A 27,432-nucleotide genomic window follows, 5' to 3' on the forward strand; every position below is an offset into this window, starting at 1 on the left:
ATGCTAACTTCCTAATAACCTAAGCATAAAAGTAGCACACCGTCCCGTTTTTCAAATCTTACCCAAAATGTTGCCACTAGATCGTGTGTTTCCAACCTATTTACTCTTTTTATATTATCATATGATAATTTTAATTGACAATACTGCAAATAATGTAGTTGAAAGCAAGTTTCGTCCTACAATAAACTAATTTAACCTGTTAAATTATGTTTAAAATTACATCCGTTTCTAGTTTCCAGGAGCACGCTTGCTTGCTATCATCTTTATTAAAGTTGTTCAGGTTAAAAATTGGAAGCAATTGAAAGATTAGGAGAGAGAGATAATTGGAAAAGTTTTTAACACTTTAACGCTTGAGATATATTATTTTAAAAAGAGAAGGATCCTTTCCGTAATAAAATGTGAAAGAATTTTTTTTTTTTTTTTTGATCCGAGGATGTGGAAATAATGATATACTGAATGAATGATTAAATAAAAGTTTTTTTTTTTCAAGCTATAAAACACAACAACAAGAACAAATTAATTTAGAAGTTTATATAGATTCTCATTTCCTCTAACCATAATTGCTTTTTACCTTGCTTGTTCCGAAACTAATCAAGACATAAGTTTATATAAAGAAATTAAACGATAGATCATAACTAACCTATTTGAAGTTCAATAATACTTGTTTTTGATGTGTACTCGAGAGAACTTTTGTTCATTTTCTAAACTTATTTGCAGGAGTTGATTTATTTATTTACAATTCATATGAAGATAAAATGTATATATTATAATATAGAACAACGTGACCTATTAAAAAACAAATTACTGAGCAACGAGTCTTTTTCAAAGAGCCCAAAAAATTGCGTGAATAAGAATCTTATACTTTTTCACTAATGCCTGTGCCATCTTCTTAATCGATTGATTTATGCGGAAATTTATTATTTTTTTTCTTTCTTTGAAAAATACAGAGATTTAAGAGGCGAAATTAAAATACCGCTAATTTTACAGTAATTATGTGATATCTTCAAATAGATAAGAGATAATCGAAAAGTGGAACAAGAGCTCACTACTCACTAGACGATATTATTTCACATGAGCTACCGTTATCACGACTCATTTATCTGCTTTCGATTTCCAGCCATTTAGAAAATCGGCATTTATTTTCGTGTTTTTAAATGGCTGCAAACGAAAAGCTACTAGGTGACTCGTGATAACGGTACCTCATGCAAGATAATATCGACTAGAGCGCTCTTGTTCCACATTTCGATTATCTTTATCTATTTGAATATATCACATAACTACTGTAAAATTAGCGGTATTTTAATTTCGCAGTGATTAGACCTCTGATAGTCTGATTTTCTCTTGAAGTCTAATTAAATATTCTTTTCTACGTCACAATGCATTTGCATTATTTTTTAAAATTACAGTAAATTTCACTTATAAATGCTATAATTATTCATCATAGAATTTAATTTTCAGAAATCAAGTAGTATTCAAATATATTGTTAAAAAATCAGTACGCATATATATAATAGATAGTCATTTTTTTAAAAAAACGTCATTTTTCTGCCTTTAATGATTATATAAGACAGTGATCGGCATTTTTTAAGGAGAGGGTCAATGAAAAAAACTAAAACTTTACGTGAGCCAGTGTAATGTATTAAAAATAACAATGATACATTTTACTTAGTTCTTCTAATACTAAGCACTTTAATGACTGAAGTTACTAATAATCTGGTTCAAAAAGTGATGTACTAATTCTCAGAACTGAGGTTAATGTCCATGAGTCAATATGTTTCTAATGGTACAACTCTTTCGAAATGGTTTTATTCTTCTTTTTATTCGTCAGATTATAAATCATGTCGGCGGGTCGGATAGATCCTTTCATGGGGACTAAATCTGGTCAGTGGGGCGTAGTTTGTCCATCACTCCTCTAAGACACTTCTGCATTATTATTTTCCTGGTGCATGCACAAATAATTGTATACAGATTGATAATATGGGTACGAATTGATGTGACATGAAAACGATTATTCATGCAATACGGTACTCTCTGACGTGTGCTAGGATAGAGTAGAGTATAATAAAAAAAAGCGTAGGATAGGTTAATAGAGTAAAGTAGAGTAATACATTATTATTACTCTAGCACGGTCCTACTAAGTACTCAATGAAATTATGTGCAACATATAATAATAATCAAGTTATTAGCAAAATTTGTTAGTGAAGGATCGATGATACCGTATTTTCCTGTTAAGTAGACATCCTCTACTGCGAATCTGCTTCGGCAGTTTCGGTGGTGGTGTCCATATTTTACTGAGGATCTTACCTAAGGATCCAATAAAATTCCAGATACCCTGAAGTCTCCTTAAATGTGAGGGAGCATAACCGCTTGCAGAAAATACCCTTAAAATATACATTCTCGAGATACAATTAAATGTTCAATGTCCGCTTTCAAAGTCTTGACAGGAAGACCAATCGGAAAACGACCATTAGGAAGACCTAGGCGCAGATGGGAGGACAATATTAAGATGGATCTCGCAGAGATTGGAATACAAAGTAGAAACTGGATGCAGTTAGCTAAGGATAGAAGTCAGTGGATAGCTTTTGTGAACGCGGCATTGAACCTCCGGGTTCCATAGGCCATAGAGTTAGTTAGTTAGTTAGTCCGTCAGTTAATTCATTGGGGTTTTTGCGTTAAGAATAAAAAACCAAAGTACTCTATGTCAAGCTAATGGCACTTTTAAGATAGTTCTGATGTAAATATAGTGGTGTTAACGAAGTTAGTATTGTTTTAACTGTTCTTCGTGAGATCAATTAATTATTTTCACTATTTGTCAATTGGTATTTTATACAGTGACGTACGCAGAATTTCATCAAAAGAGGTTCAAGCGCTTTTGTATCTTAATATTGTAAATATATTTGTTCATAATGTCTTGCTCAAGGAAGGTTAAAGTCACAAACCATTCCCATTGCGCTGACATATGAATTATTGGGGTGCATGCTTTTAAGTATATGCATTAAGGTGCATGTTCCAAATTCAGACTTCTAGGTAATAAACCTGGTACGTGCGTGATTCAATTTGAGCTACTTGAATTTGAAAAATATACGTAACTCCGATTAGGGAATCCAGAGTTAGGGATAGATGTTGGGTTTAAGATTAAAAAAAAAAAAAAAAAAAGGATTGCAACAGAACTTACAGAATATAAACATAAAGAAATTTTATTTTTTATTTTCGTTTATTTTATTATTTTTTTTTCTTTTTCATATGTGAAGAAGAAACCGGAGTCAAGCTCAAGATGGTTCCAGAGTCAAAATAACGGATTTGGAATAAAACTGACTGAATATATAATTTCATTTTCAAGAGTTCGGAAAGGGGGAGTAAACTTTAAAAACTATAAATCCGGAACAACTCGACATTTGGCGAAAAAAATATCAGTTCCAAGACAAATACAATGTTTCAATTAAAACAAATGATATACGAATTATTCTTACCTATGCGCTTGTTCTTTAGTGCCTAAAACATTAATATTATAAGCAATTAAAAATTTTCTGACGCCCACCATTGTAGCTCCCCAACTAGGTACAAATTCAGCTGGACCAAAATCAGGCTGCCATTTTGAATCTTGTAGCTGAAATAGGAAAGAACACATTAGTAGGTGAAATATGCTGAAAACAATTTTAGTAAGTCACAATGTAAGTTAAACATATATAGAGTCTGTATATAAAGTAATGAAACGGATCAACCCGCATGTCAACATCACATGCATAGAGGAAGGATATGAGAATAAGAGGTTTCAGCTAGGGGTAGGAGAAAATTAGATTATGTGGCCACAGGATTGAAGAGGATGTTAGTGTATGTAATCTTTGATGTGACTGACAGATTCGTCGTGTTAAGATTCAATAGAACGATGAACTATTCGCTCCACAGAGAAATTATTATTATGTATCTTAAGCCACATTGTCACGTTAAATGAATCTTGTAGCTGTCATTAAAAAAAATAAAAAAAAACTTTCAACCCGATCTTTCTTACAACTTCTTGAAGGCAAGAAAGGTTTCTCCACACATGCAGCACTGCACTCTAGTGGACAAACAGTGAACCTCCACATTAAAAACGTGTATTTTGGCGCTCTTCCCCTCCCTGTCCAAAAGAATCCGCTGTTTCGGAAGCGGCGAAACTGGTTTTTATTTTATGTCAGCGGGAGGGCGATAGCAGGTAGCAAGCAAGACGTCCCAGAAAGTTGCGCATCGTTCAACTCCTTGCAAGATGGAAAAAATGTCTTATGACCCATTCAAGACTATGTGTACACGGTGAAATATAGTAGGGTTTCAAGATTTTTTTTTCTTTATGACAGCTACAAGTTCTTCTAACGTGACAATGTGGCTTTAAATAACATAAATTATTTTACATCTATTTGATAGCTTTTTTTTTCTTCTTCTTCTTGCCGAAGTAAGCATTTCTTTCTTTGAGATCCGTCAACCGTTTCCCGTAAATAGAGGAAGTACATGGTCTTGGTTCCTTCTTTTCTTTGTATACATCGACCGTACATAAATCACTCGGAAAAACGGGTAGTGGAAGAAAGTGCTAAAACATTCTTTTGTATCTTTGTATTTTGACTATTAGGAAAGTACCAAGCACGAGCTCACAAATCTTGAGAAAAGCACAAACCAAACAGTCGTCTTCAGATTAAAGATATATATATAATCTACGGGGTGTCCCAGAAGTCCCTTAACAGTCGTGCTAGAGACGTGTAGTTCAGAGATTGGCATTATTTGACGATATAGTAATACTGTATGGGTAGGGAGAAATTTGATTGCTGTGAGTGACTATGCCGGCAGCCATCTTGGTATCCGCCATATTGGGTTGAGGCCATTTAAAAAAAAAATAGAAAGGTATATGTGTTGCACATAATTTTAGGCTAGAATGTCACCAGAAGCAAGAATATGAGGTTAGTTTTTACACATCTTTAATTTCTTTGATGCAATGTTGAATAAGTGATAACTTAGGATAACGTATGGAAATTACGACAACTGATATCATATCTCTTTTGTTGTAGGTGTAAGTGACGAAGGAAATGGAGTGAGGAGAAAACCCTCATTTCCGCTGAAAGGAGTTCATGGGACTACTAATGACTTCTATCAAAGGCATTCGCTTACGCCGTCAGCGTCACATGTTAGTGTTGCTAGTGTGCTTAAGCGATTTAAAGAATCAGGTGCCAGTACACAATAGACGTCGATCTAGAAGACCAAAAACAGCGATGACTCTATAGAGAAGTTTTTCTCCCTTTAATCAAAAAGTCTGCAGACGCTTGTAAATATTCGTTACATTATTTGATTAATTGCAATGGCATGAGCAGAAGTCAGACAAAGGCGGAGAATTTAAGCTTTCAAGTTTATCTGATTTCTTATGTTTGTATACATATTGTAAGGATCCCCACATCACGACAAAGGCACATGTCAACACTTGCTATTGATTGTAAACAACATAGCAGAAGAGAAGCCGACACGAAAAACACCGAGGATCGCCGAAAGAAGACGGACCTCACGGAAGGACCCGAAGAGGACAGATAAAAGCCGGACCACCCAGCATCAGTCGACCAACTGATCGCTTAACCATTACCTTCCTATGTCGTTGTGAATTAGGAGCACCTCTTCCTTACCCCATGTCGCACTGGACTAGGGATCCCATCTTAAACTTATAATCCTAATCTAACCTACAACCTGCTAAGTGTTCTGGAAACTGTCATGAGTGGAAGGGGCACCCGGCAAAACATTTAATATTCCTTCACTTGGTCATTGAAGAGGAGACATTGAATTAGAAACTTTGTATTTATTATATTTTGTAATAAAATTTGGAGAAGGGAACAGTCGCCCGGACCATCATATAGACTCTACCTATAAAAGCATTATGATATATAGACCCTATATCTTAGCATAGTAAATATTTATTTTTGCATATCTTACTCAAGGGGGAGTTGAAACCCCGAAACCCCTCTTGCAAATACTACTGATTAATTGTATTATTTTACGTCCCATGATTTTGACCTTTAGGCTAAAGAGCAATGCATAACATCCGTATCCTGAGCGGGGTTCGAACCCGCGACGCACAGGTCTTACAATCGCCGGCCAAATGGCATTGTCGCTCGACTATGCCAGCAGGCTATATTTAATTAATTCTTCGCATTAACTCAGAATTTCTCTCAGATAAGACAAATTTGTAATAAATAGTACAATCAGGGTCGTCTTTATGCATGAAACAATGTAGGTAATAGTTTTGGGGCTTGATAAATTTTCATGATTCAATTTTGTTTTCGTACTCCAGTACTGAAAATTTCAGGGGAAAAAAATTACAAACGCGCACATGTGGATACGGCTCGGAATTTGCAACGCGCATATGGAATTTGCATATGTGTAAATATGATGTTTCTCTTCTTTGTACCAAAAGTGATATTTTTAAATACATTGTTCAAGATTATATAACGGATATCTTCCTCCATGAGAAAGCATGAAGGAAGCCTCTTCAAGCAGTGACGCGGCATTGATGAGTAATCAGCCATAATTTTATTAACTGAAACAAAGTTATATATCATTTTATTTAATGTCAGTTCTACTGTACACTTAAGTATTGACTATTCACTTCACTGACTCAAATTTTCTACACCGGTATTTATTGATACTGAAGGAGCTGCATTTTTTAAATAGCTTGGACGGCAAAATGTTAAATTCGGCCCTGAGTTCAATTATATATAAATGTAACATGCGCTAATATAAACTAATACTTAAACTAAAAAGAAAACAGGAAAAGAAAAGAAACCAAACAGGAATATGTTAGTTATTCGGGAGAAATATATATTTACCTTATCTGGTAGACCTTCGTACTCCCCGGCTCTTATCTGTGGAACTGTTTTACGATATTCCCGCTGAGAGGCGTGACCATACAAATACACCGGTACAGCTAGCGCCACAGACAGCTTTTCTGCTAACTTCTTGGCGCAGTAAATGCACTCTTCAATCTCTACTCCTTGTACTGGAATAAAAGGACACACGTCCATAGCACCCAGACGAGGATGTTCACCTACCAACAAAAGACAGAAATATTTGTTATATCACAAATGTTTAAACAAGAATTCAATCGGGGGAAGGGGGGGGGGAGAGGATTGTTTAAACAAGTATTCAATCTTTCGGTTTAATGTTCCATGATTATGTCTTTTTTTTTTAGGATAAAGGAGACGACTATTAAGGCAAGTGAATGGTGGAAAAACGCTGGAATGAGAATGTGGGAGGAAGCGTGAGTACTACGAGAAAACCCACGGACACGATGTTGGCCGGGGATCGAACTAGTGACCCCACACACCAGAGGTAAGCACTTTACTACTGAGCCACCGTGCTCCCTAGACAGGAATTCAGAGTGAATGAATGATGATGGTTTAATCGCAATGTCAGCAGCCGAGCGTATTGTCTCCGTCACAATCAACACGACTGGTTACACAGAAATTAAGATACATGACGATTTAGGCTAGGGTTTCAAGTAGAGTATCTAGCTCAGAGGTGTACCCACCGTGTTATTTAATCCATTATTTTAACTTCTTTCCTGTTTCTCTTATATAATTCATTTCGCATTCTTTGCACCTAATTCTATATACTATTCCTTCCTCACTTTGTCGAATCTCCGTTTCTCTTCTTTTACTTTCCAATAATCACATAATCCAATTGTCTAATATTCTCCTACTCCCTTTCCTGTATGCTCTTACTCCTCCTTTCTTCAATAGTTTCTTCAGGACATTTTTTCCCTACACTTTCTATTCCAAACTATCTTATTTTCTTCTTTTTTTCTCTCATTTCCTTTCCTTTCCTGTTAGTTAGTGGGTAATTTAAACTGCGATTTATGAACAAGTAACTATTCTACACAGAGGAGGACATGGGGTCAATTGTCACCCCCTGAGTTTAAGAAACACTATGCTTTTTAATAAATTGTATGTTACTTTTACCAATAAATTGTATACTAGTATACTAATAAAAAGGTTAAATTCCTGTGTCAGTGGTCTTTTTTGCCCCTCTCCCTCCCTAGCAAAATCAGAAATGGCGCTACTGACGCCAACCAGTCTATATTGTTTGCTGTACCTTCGAAGTGAAAGATATTCATTATTACATTTGTTGATGGTTGGACTCTCGTAAGTCAGAAACTACTATTAATAAAGAGTTTGTTTTGTCCAGTATTCCTGTGATTAGAAGGGTCTATCTAAAAGATATTTCATTTGTATATGAGAAAATAAGAAAGTTTATTTTCTAAGAATAAAATAAATATTTTCAATGTGAAGTTAACATTAATTTTTGAAGAGAAGCTAAACAGAAGGATTTGTTACCATTCACATCAGTTTTCAGACAATTCAGTATACTCTGAAAAATGAGAAGAAGGGAAACTTGGAAATATTTTACTAAAGAGACTTCGATGTAAATATTGCAACTTGCAAGGTTAAAATAAAATAAAGAACAAAGGTAGCACAAACGTGTTATGGAAACATTTAAAAGCACAGCAACCTACTATATTAGTGAATCTGAAAAAAGTGTTGACGAATTTTAGATATTCAATTTTATCATCACAATTTCAGATGCAGGTTTGGATACGAATCAAGATCTGAGATTCGAATTTCGGATCCAGATCCGAGATCCGGATCCAGATCCGAGATCCGAATTTCAGATCCAGATCCGAGATCTGAGTTTCGGATCCAGATCCGAGATCCGGACCCAGATCCGAGATCCGAATTTCGGATCCGAGATCCGGATCTAGGTCCGGATCCGGCAAGATCCGGATCCGGGATATCCGGATCCGAAAATTTTTGGCCATCCCTAATGTGAAGTAGTGGAGTATTATCTTATTGAAAATCATACTTTAAAAAATCCCTAATATAATGTGTCATTATTATCGAAATTTCGTGATAATTACTTCATTTATCGAGCATTCAAAAACCCATATTAACCTGGCTTTGGGCTGTTTTGTGATCGTAATCATTTTGTTGAGAGCCGGTGTCATCATGTTCTGAGAGAGAAAGAAACAAAGAATACAATAAAAATGTTCTTCCTGTATCTACATGATTCTAATCATCTTTCCTGTCTTTCTTTAATTTGTTTTTCTTGAAATTTTACTAAGGAGATGCCATTCCCTCGTGTCCCCCTACATTTCCACCCTTGGTGTTAGTTAATACATGCGCCATATTTATACTGTATTGTATCGTATTACAAGCAATACGGAGAGGTGGTATTGTTTTCTTTGAAGTGCACTAAGAGTTTTAACGTTTAATTTTACTCATATTTGCTTCAAGTCTAATTAAATAATCATTGCTATATCAAAATAGAGTTCCATTATATCGGTACATAAAACGATATTACTTAATTAACTTCACAAAAGAAATAAATTCTCTGAACAAAGCAAATTTTAATTAAAAATAATAATTGTGTAACACTTTCGCCAACTAACTAAATATCTTGACTTCATAAGACAGTACAATACAATAGAGAGAGAACTTTTTGAATATCACAGAAGCCAAAATGCTTAGTTAGTTGGCGAAACTGTTACACAATTATTATGTTCAAATTAAAACTTACTTTGTTCAGAGATTTTTATTCCTTTTGTGAAGTTGCTGAAGTAAAGCAAAGCTAACATGAACCAGATACTTAACTAAATTAAATTTAATTGATAAATATTAAGATTTTACATAACAGAGCTTAATTTTCAGAAAATACAGGTCATTTATGCAGATTTGAAGAAGTAATCAGTAAAATCAAACCACTGAGTTTCCGGTTCATTTCAAATTAGATTTTTAAAAAAAATCTTATTTAAATCAATGGGTTAAAAGACAAACGGTCCAGGAACAGCAAAACGATAAACTTTTAGGTAAGTAGGATAATCATCATCATTATCATCACGGGTATTCTGCCATTATTGGCAGGTCACTTGCCGCAACTGAGAAGCTTCCATGCCCTATGGTCTTCCGCTAACCTCTTTGTCTTTACGTACGATTTTTCTGTTTGCATATCGTCCATTAATTATAGTCTCCTTCGCCCCTCCCTCCTTTTCCTATAACCCACCACGTCTCTCATGATACAGTTCCTTCTTAGCCAATGCCTCAACAAGTTTCTTTTCCTCTTTTTATTAATATCTAAAATTGCTCTCTTCTCCCTCACCATTTTGTTACACCTCCCATTCGTTTTCCGCTCGACCTACCTAATTCTCTTCACTCTTCTCCACATTCTCATTTCGAAAGCTTCCAGTCGTTTTCCAACACTTCTGCGTAGTGTCCATGTTTCTGATTCATACAGTACAATACTTCACACGAAGCATTTTATGAATATTTTTCTCAATTCTTTATTCAAGGACCCACAAATAATATTTTCTTCCTCCTAAAGGCTTCTTCCGCCATTGCTATCCTCGCTTTTATTTCACGTTTGCACCTCATATCATCACTAATAGTACTACCCAGATATCGAAAACTAGTCACCTGTTCTATTTTCACCCCTCCTACTTCTATACAAAGTATTTGACACCGACTGCTTCGTTCCAATCACCATGGCTTTTGTCTTTCTAACATTTATTTTCATTCCATATTCTTCACAGCCCTTCCTCACGTTTTCAAACATCTTATTGATTTTCTCTTCAGTTTCTGCATAAGCGCCGTATCATCTGCAAATCGTATACATCTAATCATTGTATCTCCTACTGAAATAGTGTCTCCATTATGTAGGCCCATTTTCACTATCGCTTCTCGATAGATATTAAATCATGTTAGCGAGAAACAGGAAACTAAAATGTTCGAACTTAAGCACAGTCTACCGCTTTATTGGGCCAGCACAGATGAGTGATGAAACATTTTTATGTAACGGAATTTCGAGCATGAATCCGGCGCTCAACTACTCTAACTGAAAGTACTCACAAAACCGAATATCATGAGATTGATTGACTAGTGGGATTACACCCGTAAATAAATTTGTTTGGTTGGATAATTTGGAGTTCAACGTTCCGTTCAGCACTGAAGCTACATAAGCCTAGCTGCTAAAAGCAACGCTAAACTCAAATCCATTCAGCAATGTATTCATTGATTTATTTATTTACTTCTATTTAATGTATCATTTTCCCCGTTTTATTCTGCCTACTCAGTAATACTTCGCATTTTTTGGATGTGATAATTTCACATTCAAGTGTTTAGCTCTATTTACGTACTGAATTAAAATCTGTAAAATAGCTACTTCTGTGCCATAGTGTAGTATATTTGATTCCCAGGGAAGGAAGTCGGTGCCATATTTCATACAATTATATAAATAAATGATATTGTACCAGCACAAAGCGCCTTCCTCCTTTTAATCAACTATATGAACGTCAATGAAGGGAGCTTTATTCTAATGCGCTTTACCTTAATTTTACCTAGCTATAGTCCTTAGCTTTACGGATCAGAGACGTGGACATTGGGAAAAGCTGAAATATCCAAGTGGGAAGCATTTGGTATGTGATGTTGGCGCAGAATGCTGCGCATATCATGGACCGAAAGGAAAAGGAACGAAGACGTACTAAAAGAAGCTAATGGAGGACGACAGATCATGAAGATAATAGGAAAAAGAAGAAACAGCATGCTTGGTTATCTTATTCGACACTCCGATTGGATCATCGTGCTGATAGAGGGAAAGGCAGAAGGAAAACTAGGAAGACCAATGATAGAATATCTAGATACAGTTACGAAGAAAAGAGCTTATCAAAGTATAAAACAGCTCTCCCAAGTGAGAGAAAAGATTTTAAAATTTCCATGTTGCTCACCAATCTATGTTTGGGGTGAACAAGAAGATAGTCCCTAGTGTTTACTTTTCGATAAAGGACAGGAAAAGAATGACTATAATGCGGAAGAAATACAGTACATCAAGCCTTGATGGATTATGATAAGGTACAAGATGTGTTTCCAAACGATTTGTATGACTAATCAAAGTTCAGTTTCAGGATCGCTTCAGAATATGTTTCACAGATCTCATTATTTATGTGTAGGTGAAAATTTATAGTTCTATTTCCTCCTATCTATCTAGAAAGTAAATTTAACCCCACGAATGAGAGGGTGGATGTCTAGCCGAGACTACTTTCCAGTGAGTTTTATATATATTTGTGTAAAAATAGGAAAATTAGAATGAAGTAAGAGAAGAATGTGGAAGGGAATATTATACAGCAAAGAAGGACCGAAAGCAAACTTGTAAATTAGTCCAGGGGATCCAGGTTACACGGCAACCCACTGAGAACCCACTCACGCTGAAAATCTCAAGATTTGCCATAGGAAACTAGTTGGTTTTTTATTGTTTTTTTATTATTATGTATTTAGTTATTTTTATTGTTTTTTTTATTTTTGTATTTAGATAGATATATTTATGCTGTTTTTAATTGATAATTTGAATGATGGCTTGGCGAATTCCAGGAGTTTGGATAAGTACATGATCAATAAAGCGTTCTTCGTATAATGAAAAGTTAATGAAGCGAGCAGCGAATTTAAGATTCAGCTATTCGAAATACTCTGGAAGTGGAGATAGAGAGCTGCGGCGATATAGCTGGTAAATCGATTGGTGTTCATAACCTGAAAGTCGAAGTCAGTGTATCTCTGTTTTGGTAAGCCAGCATCTCTTAGTTTTGGTAAGCCAGCCAATATTACTGCGAGGAAATAGAAGAGCTCAACATGTTAAACTACGTCGGATGACGGTTTTGTAGAATTTGTTGATGATCGCAGGTGACATATTACAATTTTTGATAAAAGACTTGAAATGATACATAACATTAAGATGCCTCATCACAGCGAAATTAAAATACCGCTAATTTTACAGTAATTATGTGTTATCCTCAAATAGATAAAACATAATCGAAAAGTGGAACAAGAGCTCGCTAGAGAACATTATTTTACATGAACTACCGTTATCACGACTCAGTTATCTGCTTTCGATTTCCAGCCATTTAGAAAATCGGCATTTATTTTCGCGTTTCTAAATGGCTGCAAACGGAAAGCTACTAGATGACTCGTAAAATGTGATACTAGATATCACATAATTACTGTAAAATTAGTGGTATTTTAATTTCGCAGTCATTAAACCTCTTAAGTGATTTACACTTGAGATATTGTGTATATGTGATGTGAGATTTTAAGTCTATTATCCCCTATCACTGATGCCAACCTGAAACGCTATAATATACCATCTCCAGAGGCGAAAACTCACATTTCGCATCTTAATTTCCCAAGTTATAATAATAATAATAATAATAATAATAATAATAATAATAATAATAATAATAATAATAATAATAATAATAATAATAATAATAATAATAATAATCTTCCACGTTTATAAATTCCGTTTATAAATTACAAATTTCGTTTCTTTGTAATTGATTTTTAAGAGTCACGTAAGATTACTCACTCCTCACTAGCATAGACTTTGCCGATAAGAAAGAAAAGAGTTCAGACTAAAAGTTGGCAACATTGACATGCTTATGGATGACACATTACGTTTATTTTCCGCTCATGGAGAATTTTGTTGGGATGGATTATACATGCAGTGAAAAATTCCATATATGTTGCCAATTTCGACGAAAATTCTCTATATCCCATTCCTAATAATTAGTGTCAAAAAATCCCACAAAGCCGGATTTTTCCTACGGGTTGGCATCACTGTCACCTATAACCCGAAGGTATTTTGCTTTAGATAATGGATTGATATACAGTACATATCGACACCTGAAGAGTATGAAAGCGTATACGATGTGGACCTTTGCATTTTAAAAAGAGATTAGAAACTGTTTTTGTTTGAAAATGGCATTGGAAATATAGTTCCGGAAATATTAATCCATAGTGGGGAATCTTGCATATAAATATATAAGCAGAAATATTCGTATACGCACAAAAAGTTGCATAAATCAAAGAAACGTATGATTATGTATAAATTCAATTGCATAATACTTTTATCTCCTATCGCTAAAATGCACTGTAGAACCACTAACTATGCGTCATCTGTCGTGTAGTGGCCATATTATGACGTCTTCAGTAGACCTATGGCTGCGTTGCTAGGAGCATGTTGTTTTCTCAAAAGCAACGAATCTTCATTATTACCATCTTATGCATGTATTGTAGACGAGTTTAGGCTGAAATATCCAGATGTGGCAGTGTCTAACAATTCGATGATAGTGAGATTAATGATAATGATGGTACGAAAAGAGATCATACATGAACTATTGAACAGGACAGACATTTCGAGCATATATTGTGAAGACATTATTCGATTTTGCATTTCTATGTAGTAAAAGCAATAAATATTATTAAAACGTACTATATACCTGGTAGTTCGTGCTTGAAACTGGCAAATTTTACTTGCTTCTTTGATGTACAGACTTTTCGATCACTGTATCATCAAGTTTGCTCACCTGGAAAATTTTAAAAATTTGTTTGGAGTCCTCCAGATAGCACTATATGAACTTTGAAAAAAAAATGTGTATACCTAAGAATAATAACTCAAATAGTAAAATTAAGGAATAACTTAATATAACCAAAGTTAATAACCTAATTAGAAATAGAAGTTTTCTTACCTTTGTGTTGAGCCATGTCAATAAGTTTACTGGCCTCAATAGCTGCGTTCAGAGCGCCTTGTATCACAGCATCGGGGTGGCCAAGGAATGTGTAAACAGTCCTATTTGTGGAAGGCCCGGGATCGACATCTAAAAGGCTTACACCGTCAGTCTTTCTTATGGCATCAGCGATGGCTTCTATTACCTGAAATTTAAGAAGAAAATGTTTTAATCAATAAAACTGCATAAAAGCCAGTCGTAATATTAGACGAAGGGAGGCGTACTGTTTAAAAATTTGCTCATTGTTCCTTTTAATTTCGGATGAATGAGAGGATGGTACTTTGCTGAAAATTGAATTAATTATTTCTCCCTTTCTTATCATAATCAAATAAATAGCAGTTCTATAAAGACGGCCCCATTAACCAATCTTATATTGTAGGCAACCTCTTAAACATTTTTTAACATAAGTTTCAAAAACATAAGGGAATAAATAAAACGCTTAGGGTCCAATGAGGATAATTATGAAGCACTGCCTATGAAGGGTAATTATGAGGAACCCCTCGCTGATCTTCGATCACTGGAGGATAAATACAAATTAAGAGCTCAGGCATTTAGTATCATGCTTTACAATGCTCTGTCTACATTTTTAAGTTTCAGTTTACAAAATGTTGGATGTACCACTTTCTTTTTAACAAACTCATTCAAAAAAAAAAAAAAATTGTTTTGAACTTTGAAATTCTATTATTAACTTTTATATCTACTCGTGCAGTAATATCACCATTGTGAAACCAATGGGTGTTGGTGGAAGCCTGGTAGGTCAGCAGTTATAGTTGAATTTGTCCCTTGGGCTTTTGTTTCAAAATTACAAACTTTTTTGTTGTTGTATCTCATTTTGCTTAGCTTATATGGAGGGTAATTATGAGACGCATGCTAGATTAATGTTTTTTATTTAATTTATTCCAGATAAGCTGCTAAATCACCAATAATTTATACCAGTGGCGGCTAATGTTAGTGTTGCAGCGTTGCGCAACGACCAAAGTATTTCAAGAAAAAATATTATCAATAGTAGTAAAGAACAGAAAAAATACTTTTTAATGCTCGCATATATACACTTTAAATAACATGTTTTTTACTTCTGTAACTGTCCGTTCCGTTAATCCGTTTTAAAAAGCGAAAAATAATCCGTCACAGAGTCTCTAATTTATATTGTGTTGCAGCGAGCATACAACGACCACATTCCTTCAGCGCGGGAATTGGAGCAAATGTTAAGTCTCCTTTCCCCTATCTCAGAAGTTAAAGGGACTGGTCGTTGCAGTGCTTCTGCAACACAGCACGGTTTCCAGTGAACGAGAAGGTTTTTCGCGCTAAATAAGATTTCTGAATTTTCTTTCACTATCAATTACCAAATGGATTTGTTTTTATGCATTCATATTTTTAAATTACGGAACCATACTGAAGCAAGTCAATATAATGACAATTAAAAAAGTGATTGCAGAATTACAAAATAAGAAAGAAAATATCTAGTAGAGGAGAAAACAAATTAAAGTAGACCCGCATTTACAAGTTAATTCTTAGCTTATATTGATAATGAAGGCTTCTTTTAGCAATTTGTGAATCAAATATTAATAAGTCAGTATGTAGAATCGTTCCCCCCTCCTCTGTGGATAGTATTTTAGTATAAACATACTTCTTTTATAAAATAAATATATTTTATACTCTTGATAATTTCCACATAAAACTATATGATGGGAAACGCCACATTGAATTTGGGACTAGTTAACAATGCTCAGGGGCGTAGCCACGATGAGGGTCCACCTGGCCCGGACCTCCAAAAAATTTCGAAACTTGACTAACAGTTGTAGACTTTCTTAACGAGCTATACTTGTTTAACAGAGAAGTGATTGATGTAGGCTAAATATTTTATTTTACGCTTCATCATGTACTCTTCTTTTCTTATAAAAATAATCGTTCTATCATTTTTTTTTCTAAAAATATAGGTGACAGTAATTAAGAATTATTTATCATCTTTTCGGGTGCAGTATAAGATAGGTTCCATATTATGTAGATGTATTGGACCTCCCTCAAATACTTTGGACCCCTCCCAGTTAACATTTCTGGGTGTAGAACTGGCAATGCTGTTTGTTTTGACGTTCTTTGATTTTTGGCTTTTCTTACATGCTGATCCTTCATCTGGCGGGTTTCGAGATTTGCTTTCCAGAACATATCACATTGGTCAGCGTTGTTTCGCCTCATGTGGAAGTATATTGTGTTCATCGTGCATTGCGTAACAACCAAGACGAATGATTTGGAATGTAGTTTTTTCTTTTACGCACATGTGTGTGAGTTGATGTATGAACATGTGAAATTCGGAATTCATATACCAGTACCTCTTTTGTATCAGCTGTTTTGGTTTTTAATTTATTAGGTTTAATTTTATTGTGTGTGCTTTAATTCTGTAAATAACCTACAAATTCTGATTGAATTGTATACCATGACTTCTGTAATTAACTTACAAAAAACATTGACCAGCTCTCAACTGAGGAAAAATTTGCAATTAAGGCTTAGACAAAACAAGCAAAGGGCAATTCAGGAAAGTGTTCGAAAAAAATCCAGTTTAAATTTACAGGATATCTTATGGCAGTAGTGTTGTTTGCACCAGATACATTTCCTCAATTTATTTTAAATTTTCCTGAATAAACTGTGAATAAAGTGTGTTCAATGTACATTTTTTTATATATATATATAACACTAATCTCTGCTACGAACTCTCTTCAGTCAACGCTGAAGAGGAATTCGGATCACTGTCAGGGACTGAGTTTGCTAGAATGAATCGTTCGCAATAATCTAGAAAAAATATTTATAGTGAATCTACAAAGCTTCTGAAATTAATATTAACTGTACCTATGGCGTCAGCAAAAGACGAAAAGTTTTTTTCCACATGAGAAAGAAAGTGAAATGAAATGAAATTTTGAGTTTTACGCCCCACGGTTATGCTGGCTAGGCTAAGGGAGACGGTGATGATGAGTAATGAATGAAATGGTGGAATGATGAAAGTGGGAGGAAACGGGAGAACCCCGAGAAAACCCACGCACACGGTGTTTGTCCACCACAAAGTTCACTTGGCGGGAGCAGGGTTTGAACCCAGGACCCCATGCACCAGAGGTGAACGCTCTACCACTGAACCACCGCGGCCCCACACATGAGAAAGAATTGTCACTTTCAAGGAATTGAATGTCCCAAGAAAGGTTATCACCATTGGTTATGCTTTCCATCGAAAAAGACCTGACAATAAGAATACCAGAGTTCAATTAGCATGTATTAGATTTGCTCAATCAAAGAGAGGGTAATGAACTTACTAATTAATTAAGGTGATTAATTGGATAAAATGTTCTGCATTTTTTACTTTTTAAAAACAGAATTTAATTTAATTTAACATGTCACATAGCATTTGCATCTAAAGTTATGCTGATTAGTCAATGAGTCAACTTTATATCTTCTGTCTCTTATCGTTCGTACTGCAACGCCCGAAACCACAATCCACCGGCCGCCACTGATTTATACCTACATTAATGTTTTCATCTCATTTATTCCAGCTGTATGCTGTTAAATTATCAATAATTTACATCTACATTATTTTGTTGAAAATAGCCTTGGCTTCATATCAACATTCTAAAACATAAAGAAATAGAAGTAGCCTAAATTGTTTTTAGTGAACAGCCTAGACCTTGGTCTAAGTTCGTTTCATAAGCCTGTTTTGTAACCTGAAACTATCTAATATCGGCTATTACCGTATAGGCCTATTATAGTCAACTCACAAAAATGTTAGACAAACGTCAGTAGCTATTTCCGGTTTCTTTCTTAGTTATTTTCTTGTAACTCAGCCAAATATTTGTATATCTTTATGTAATAAACACAAAATAACGAAAATTTCTTTGTTTCACTATTTGACTTCCTAATACCTCAATATCAACTACAGAAAGCTGGGGATAATAGATGTCTCATAATTACCCATCCGGTGTCTCATAATTACCCTTTTGGAGGGAAATTATGAAAAAATGAAATGAAATCTTTGAGTTTTACGTCCCAACAATTGTTCGAAAAACGACCAATTAATCGAATATTCAACAATTGTTCAGTTGTTATTCCAATAAGGAACTGATGTAAGAATAATTACTCGAATATTCAATAATTGTACGAACAACTAATGTTCGAATATTCTTCAATTGTTCAAATATTATTCGAATAAGCAACTACTGTTTAAATAAGTATTCGAATACCTAACAATTGTTCAAACAATGACCAAATGCTTGAATAATTATTAGAATACCCAACTATTAATTAAATAACGGTCAACTGCTCGAATATCCAAAAAATATTCGAATAACGACTAAATGTTTGAATAACAAACAATTGATCGAATGATATTCGAATAAGAAACAAATATTTCTATAATAATAATGAGACTAACATCCAACAATTATTCGAATAAACTATTCGAATAACAACCATATGTTTGAATACTCAAAAATTGTTCAAATATTATTCGGATAACCAAGAACTGTGGGAGAATTATAAGAATATACAAAAATTGATCGAATAGGGGGGCATGGTGATTCAGTGATAGAGCGCTTATCTCTGGTGCGTGGGATCCCTGGATCGATACCCGGCTAGGTAAGTTTGCGGTGGACAACATCGTGTACGTGGGTTTCCTAAGGGTATTCCCGTTTCCTCCCACTTTTTCATTTCAGCAAATCTTCCATCGTCGTTCACCTGCCCTAATCATCGCCTTCCTTAGACTAAAGGGCATAATCGTAGGACGTTAAACTGAAATATTTCATTTTTGATCAAATAATATTAGTCAAATAACGAATAACTGTTCAAATTATTATTATTATTATTATTATTATTATTATTATTATTATTATTATTATTATTATTATTATTATTATTATTATTAGAATAACGAGCTATTGTTCAAAATTCTAACATTGTTACTGTAAGAAACGTTGTAATTATTTGTAAAATGAACAGTTAATTTCATTGTTAATTGCAATTAATTAACAATTGTCTGAATAACGAGAGAAAAATTCAATTATTTATGGAAATAACGCCCCACGCATATAGCCTATATGTAGGTATAACCTGACCAGGATAGCTGTGCGGTTTTGGGAGGATGGCGCTGCTGTTGTGTTTACATCAGTTTCTTGGCAAGCGCGGTGGGACAGGGGAGCGGAGAGTTTCACTTTTCAGTGTATCCAACGATTTTTTAAAGTTGCAGTTTAGATGTTATGCATAGTCTAATCTCTTTACGCTTAATAAAAAACGCCGTAACTTATCTATGTATTGTAGTGAACCATTCCTGAAGTAATGCAGATGTATTGTGAATAGTGATATATGAATGGAAATTACCAATTTAAGAACAACATAGCACAGTTGACAATTCAGTGAGCTTCTACCGTGTATTAAGCAGAATGTATAAAAATTGATTACGTTTTATTCGATTTCATTATAAAACAGTAGCAGCCTGTAAAACGCAGGAATGACAATGTCCAGTGGCGTATTTAGGGGGGGCTTCCGGGCGTAATCCCCCCCGAAATCTTACTTACTATAGTAAAGTATACGAAATACCTTGCAGAATTTTCACATTTTCAGGCAAAGCCCCCCCGAAAGTTAGCAAAGCCCTCCCCGAAATAAAATCGTAAATACGCCACTGACAATGTCAGTGACTAAATTTTAATTTTGGGTTGATAGCTTAGAGTTTTGCGCAATATCTTGTAACTGTAAGTTTAAATCAAGTTAAGGTTAAGGCTCATGATGCTGCTGTTTAAGTGTATGTTTATCGATTGACAAATAAATTATTTTTTCGAGTTTTAGCCAGGGAGGAATCTCGAAACGTTTCCTCTCGAGAACTGTGAAAGTCCTTTCCGCTGGTCTATTGGCCAGCGCATGTGCTTTTATTCTATGTGGTTCTGGGTTTGATTCCCATTGAGAGAACAAAATTTAATTTTACAATCTTTCACTTTCATTAATCATTTGTCTCCTCTAGCATAAACAACATAATCATGGGACGTTAAAATAAAGAAATTTCATTTTTTTGTTCGAGAAATGTGAACCCTTTGGGGAAAAAGGAGGTGAAGAAACTTTTCCTTCATTTTTTAAAGATTTATGGGATTGGATAGCTTGCCTTTAGGGATTGATTTGTACAATTTGGTTCAGTGCACCCTTCTTTTAGGATCATTATAGAAATCCAAATCTTTGGTAGAGTTCGAATAAAAGTATTGATAAAACATCAGCGTATGGGTAGTGTAAGGGTAAGTATCATTGCTTCAGCACACAATAAATTTTATTTATGAGAAAAGAAATTACATCTGGACTAACTCTGAATTTCTCTCAGGTTTTAGCTATCAGGTCACAAAGAATTAAATCTACTAACTGTTTTCACACACAATATAATTTTGAAACTTGGGAGCCTAGTGTTATATTTGTGTCTGTAGTATATAATAATGCTGATACGTTATTCTGTTGAACATCTTAAAGGTATTTGTCGATTGACTTCAGAGGACTGAGTTTAGCCCGTAAACACAAGTTGCCTATAGTTCAAACATATCAGATGTACGGTCTTGTTTAATAAAACCTGCTCCTCCCTGTCCTCTATCTGAAAAGTCCTATATTGTTATTCACATATGAAATTCAAAGGCAAAGTCAATCGTCTTTATTCAGTTGTATTTTTATTTCAAGTGTAAGTATTAAAATGCGCTACGCATGGTTGCAAGAGGTTGGGTGGCTTTTTTTAAAATACTGAACTGACATATCTAACATTCGCACTCATCTTCTTTATAAATTGATGTAAGAAACGGGCGATTGATTTCCAGCCAATTACTTCATCACCGGTATCTTTGAGCAATGAGATAACAATGGAAGACAAACTTCGTTCTTTTCAAACTTGATACTTTGAAAAACTTATGAAAGTGGTTTTGTTATTCAAATACATATTCGCTCTAATCAATTTCAGAAGTAACATTAATCTTAGAATAACGTAATGGCTGTAAGAGTTACCCTGAAAATGTATTTTGTATATTTTCTTTTTTACGTAATTCAGAGATTTTGTCTGAATTTTACTGGAGTTATAAGAAACCTTCAATTATCAGGCACCCCATTTTAATCTCTCTCCCCCTCCTCCGCCGTCAATACAACACTTCTAACCGTCTCCCCAGGGTCCACGATATTTAAAAAAAAAAACGATATTTCTGCCACATTTTGAAAACTTTATTTGAAATTTTTCAAAATGTGGCAGAAATATCTTTTTTTAAAATTACTAAACCATGCTAAATAATGACAGAGATTAGACAAAATTATCTTTATGTACCATCTCAATCAGGGGGTGGACCCAGGATCCCTGAGGAGACGGTTAGGAGTGTGGCGGTGAAAGATTATCAGTTCTCTCTCTCACCAAACTTTTGAAGTACATCCGAATATGATGTCAATGCAAAAGAATTTTCTTACTCAAGACCCCGATCGCTCCGCCCCTGACTTGAGCATATGCGTGAAATGGTTTATTACGAACAAGACAGAAAGAACTGTGATAGATTGGTTACAGAACTGTAATAGATTAATTACAGAACTGAGATAGATTGATTACAAGTAGTCCGGTTAGAAACACTGCTGCTTGCATTTTAGTTCCAAAACCGGCCGCCCGCACTCGTTCGCTGGTTGTGTTATAGAAGCAAAATTATCTTAAACTATACTAAATATTATGCTTTTCTATGCTTTCTGTACGTCAAATCTCAAACTTTACGGTTCCTCCAAGTTGCAAACAAAAGTTGGTAGTTGGTTCAATGTTAGGCGTACCTTTTCAATATCGATACTCTATCAGACACGGACTTATAATTTAAGGTGGAATCCGACCCACCAGGATGGATGCGTTCAAATTTCAAAGTTCTCCCACCGGGAATCAAACAAGGTAGCCCGTGTTCCAAACAGGTGAGTTCAGTAGGCATTAGATCAGCGGGGAGGGCTACCAACAAAAGTGAAGACAACACTATAGTGACCGCGACGGCTCGTGAAGCCTGGGTTCTACACCAATGACAGAATTGCTCTGCCTCAATGCATCGGAAGAATTCGGTACGATTCGTGAAGCTGCCTTCCGAACGCACACTTCAGAAAAAGTGAAGCAGCAGAAGTGCACCAACAAGTTGCCAAACTTAGAGAACATGGCAAACAAATAGGGGAAAAAGTACTTACAGACTATAACTAAACACTTACAATATTCGAATTAAACTATAACAATAATAATAGCACAAAATATAAAATACCAACAGAACGGAACAATGTCTATCCAACAACACTGCACCCTCAGGAGATGTTCTCCGTGTAGTGCGGTTCGATTCCCGGCGGGAGCTCATGTGGTTCGGATTCCACTTTAATCAGTAGGTCCACGTCTCATATAGCCTCGCTGCTGAAAGGGACGCTAAACTAAAATCAACATCAACAACAACATCCGTGTAGTGCGAGTAGGGATGCGCACGAGTCGAGTCGAGTCGAGATTTAAGCCTGTCTCGACTCGTCTCGAGAAAATGTTGTCTCGACTCGTGTCTCGACTCGAAAATATGTTTCTGTCTCGACTCGAGTCTCGACTCGACATGTTCTGTCTCGACTTGACTCGAATTCGAGACAAGACGTCTCGAAATTCGAGTCGAGACAAACTATACAAGTTAAAATATACGCACACATCAGCCAGAACATTATGACTAATTGTCAGTATGTCCACCTTTGGCACGGATAACAACGGCGACTCGTCTTGGCATGCACGCAATGATCCTTGGTAGGTCGCTGGAGAGAGTTGGACCAGATGTGCACACACAGGTCACCTAATTACCGTAAATTCCGGGGAGGGGATGATGCGCTCTAACGTCACATTCAATCACATCCCAGATGCGTTCGATTTGGTTCAGATCCGGCAAGTTGGGGGGCCAGCATATCACTTGGAACTCGTTCCTATGTTCCTTGAATCACTCCATTACGCTCCTAACCTTGTGACATGGTGCATTATCTTGTTAAAAAATTCCACTACCGTTGGCAAACATGGTCGTCATGAAGGGCTGTACGTAGTCTGCAAGAAGTGTGCGATACACCTCGCCGTCATGGTGCCTTGCTCAAGCTCAACTAGACATATGGATGCTCACGTGAATGTTCCCCAGAGCTTAATTAAACCGCCGCCAGCTTGTCTCCGTCCCGCAGTACAGGTGTCAAGGAGTTATTCCCTTGCAACACGACGGATTCGCACCCTCCCATCGTCATGATGAAGAAGGTATCGGGATTCATCAGATAATGCAACGCTCTGCCACTGCGCCAAGGTCCAGTGGCGATGGTCACGTGTTTATTTCAGACGTAGTTGCCGTCGCACATGAATGGGTCGTCGGTTGCGGAGGGCTATCGTTGGGAGTGTTCGGTGCACTGTGTGTTCAGACAGACTTGTACTTTGCCAGCATTAAAGTCTGATGTTTGTTCCGCCACAGTTCACTGCCTGTTTTGTTTTACCAGTCTGCCCAGCCTACGACATCTGTAATAAGGTGGGGGTGCCCAATGATATTTGATAGTACTTCTTTACCTGTAAAAATTTGAACGGCCCGGTAAGTGTGTGTAGGGTAATTAACAAGCACAGAGCAGTACACACCACACGTTTAGGGAAACTTTGATAAATAAAGCATTTCTACAGTCCATACAGGATATTTTGGTGCTTAAGAATGGTACTCTGATTTGAAAAGAGTTTCTCTAAGTTAACTGTCATGAAATAACAGACCAACTTTTCAGTCCGGATTGAAGTCGCCTACTTAAGACTTCATGAAATCATAACTTCAAACCGATTTTCTTTAACGCAGCTAAGTTGTGCTTTAATCATGAGAGAGCAGAACATGTGTTTTCTTACATCATACTCCCTCAACATCTTAAAGACAATTTCATTAATCAGAAAACTGTCTGGCCTAAAGTCCTAAACATGGAATGTCTATAAACAGACTCTAATGTTAACAGATGGCTAATTCTGTTACTTATAGGATTGAGTTGGTTGAATATAAGAAAATTCCTCTCACCAGAGAAGTGAAGCGCCTTCAGCAGAATCTTTGTTTGAGGTTAAGTTTCTACAAAAACAGTCGTCAAGTTCTCGCACCGAAAACTGAGTCCAGTATTCTTTAAATTCGCACTCAGTTGAATGCAGTCAGACTGCGGTTAAAAAAAAAAGGTATTCGAACCTCGTAAACAAGGACCCTCCTTGCTCACGTTTCAAATAACGCTCTCACTCTAAAATCCCTACGACTTGCTCCATTACGATGGAAACCAGGTATTGCTAGCAATCTTAAATAAACGTGGAAATGTCAATGTCCATAAACAGACACCGTCTCCCGTGAAAATGTTAGATATTCCCTGCTAAGAAATAACATAAGAGTAATCTATTTCTCTATCTGAGGATTGATTTACCTAGTCTTAACTAGAAACAAGTCGAACTGACTCAAAATAGTTCTTAATTCCAGTCATACACTCAGAAATAACTTATTTCAACAGATACACTGCCTGCTTCAAAGCTTGTCATAGAGAATACTGCTCCAACTTGAGACTATATATCTGATATAAAACAGAGAATCCATCTTTCTCGAAGCAAAAGCTTCAAGTCAGGGTTGCTACACTTGAGATAATCAATGATGCGAAACACCTGCCTGAATTACGATAGATTTTTTTAAATTATGCTAGATTCTTTACTTATCTTTCCACATTAATTTTAAAGACCAGCCACCACTTGCTTTCATTAAGAGAAGCTAACTGTATTCATGTACTTGTATTAAAGAACTAACATGACTCTTACACAAACGATAAAAATGAATTAGTAAATGGTACATCATATGTATACATTCAATTTCAGTTTAAAGATTTTTGAATGTGACTAAAATTTATATTTGTAAGTTTTTAGTTTATATCCGTATCAAACACCCAGTTTATGATGGATCTACTGCATAAAGTAGTATCCCCCCCAAAAAAATCATTGGAATTTGTACCATCTTTCAGTCGAACCAGGAACTGAAACATAGAGTGACATTTTCTTTTTAAAGATACTTTATTAAGCTGAGTATTGTGAAAATTTATGTTAGTACCTAGGTAGAACTACTAACATTATACGAGCGCAATTCTACAACTTTATGTACATATTACCAAATATTGAACCCCCTTGTATTAATACGGTTAGCATACGCGTCTTTGTTGCGGGAGACCCAGGTTTGATTTCCAGTAGGAACTCCTGTGGTTCTGATTCCACGTTAAATTGTAAGTTCATGTCTCATATAGCCTCGATGCTAAAACGTATACTAAACTCTAATCGAATACTAAATACAAGTATTTAAAGAAAAATGATGATGCACCAAGATAACGTAAATTTGACTATCAAATCCATCTTGTGTTTTCAGTTATTTTCCAGTAGTATTTTTTCTAGACATCCTTTCAGAAGACAGTGATGCAAATTTCGTAACTGTGAATTCCTGTCCGAAGTCATGAAATTTTCCGATTAGACGCTAAATTTCCCACCCACTAAGATAAATACCGTAAATTTACAATATCTAGCAATAAATAAGTTTGAAAAATATCGCTTTAGAGGGGCTATGACGTACAGTTGAATTCATTCTCGGTGTATGAAAGGCATTATATATAATTATGCATGATAAGATCACAAACAAAATTTAAAAATATTAGGTGCACTTTCTTTTAACAAACATTATATTTTCTTTTATGGTATGGAAGGGGATAATAAGTTCGGCAAAAAGAAAAAAATATTGGCCTTAACAGGATTCTTGTGTTGCTGTGCACTGCATGTTCCTTGCCACAGAAAAGATGCAGTATATTTTGCAATTCCTTTACATTAGCTTGATATTTCAAGTCTTTTGTGTGTTTCTGAAGTTCACTTTTACCACAAAAGAGCTCAATGTTAACAGGTCTTACATAGATTTGGTTCGATTCTCAACACGGACTGCAACTACACGTTAAATTGTAGATCCGAAAGCCACTCTTTGTTAAACCTCGCTTATTACCGCACATCTTAATAATATATATAAGTTCACCGAGAAGCGAATGTTGCATTTCTCCCTTTCATTCTAGCACGAAACAAAACTAAACACAGCTGTGACACGAAGGAGCTATTTTGAAAAGAAGTAAGCTATACTTATGTGGAAAACAACTTCATAGAGATGTGCACCAAATGATAGAAGTATGAAGTATTGTTACCACGCGGTACCACGCGGAAAACTTGGTCTATTATAATCTTTGCCTCCTTCTGTTCGCTCTTTCATATCATGTGTATCGGATGGTTTTGATATTTCTTCTGATCATTAAAACATAGCAATGATACCTGTGTGCGGGGAAAATACCCAAAAGCACCAGATAACTGTCTTTCCATTTGTTTTGGAAACAACAAACCCATTTCACGTGTGCGAGAGAAAATGAGCAGAGCGAGATCAGTGTTTAGTCACGGTCAGTTCGCAGCAGGAGTCCATGGTTAAACATTTGGCTCGCTATCTTTTCATATTGATGTGAAAAGATACTCGCAAAACCTTATAAATACAAAGGACTGCATTTCAAAGAAAGTTTTAAGACACAGATAGTTCCATTTTCTCTTAGCATCTTTCTTCAGCAAAAGAGTCGGTTTACTGTATTCGAATAAGGGAAGGGGAGAAAGGGTGAATTTATATTTTATAGGGAAGTAACATTGTAAGTAACATAAACAATACATACCGCTTCCGACACTGTACTGAAGCATTTCTTTCAGCGGTATATCATAAGATCTATCCTGACCCTCATCCCACCTCAAGTTGTAAAGTAAAAAGAGACAGAAGTATCCAAGATAACTG

At 35.6% G+C, this 27,432-nt stretch overlaps 1 protein-coding gene across 1 annotated transcript in view; it reads right to left on the reverse strand.

Moving 5' to 3' along the window:
* Positions 1-27,432, reverse strand: part of LOC145668693 (formimidoyltransferase-cyclodeaminase-like) — a 133,465-nt gene that overhangs the window by 39,361 nt on the left and 66,672 nt on the right. The window contains exons 2-4 of the mRNA XM_081736767.1: positions 14,570-14,753; positions 6,834-7,051; positions 3,471-3,607 (exon numbers count right to left, since the gene is read on the reverse strand). Of these exons, the coding sequence (XP_081592893.1) occupies positions 3,471-3,607; positions 6,834-7,051; positions 14,570-14,753 (539 nt within the window). The remainder of the gene's footprint in view (positions 1-3,470; positions 3,608-6,833; positions 7,052-14,569; positions 14,754-27,432) is intronic.

The sequence above is a fragment of the Thermobia domestica genome, chromosome 13 (genome assembly GCF_964235325.1).
Source record: "Thermobia domestica chromosome 13, izTheDome1.hap1.1, whole genome shotgun sequence".
In the NCBI taxonomy this organism is placed as follows: domain Eukaryota; kingdom Metazoa; phylum Arthropoda; class Insecta; order Zygentoma; family Lepismatidae; genus Thermobia; species Thermobia domestica.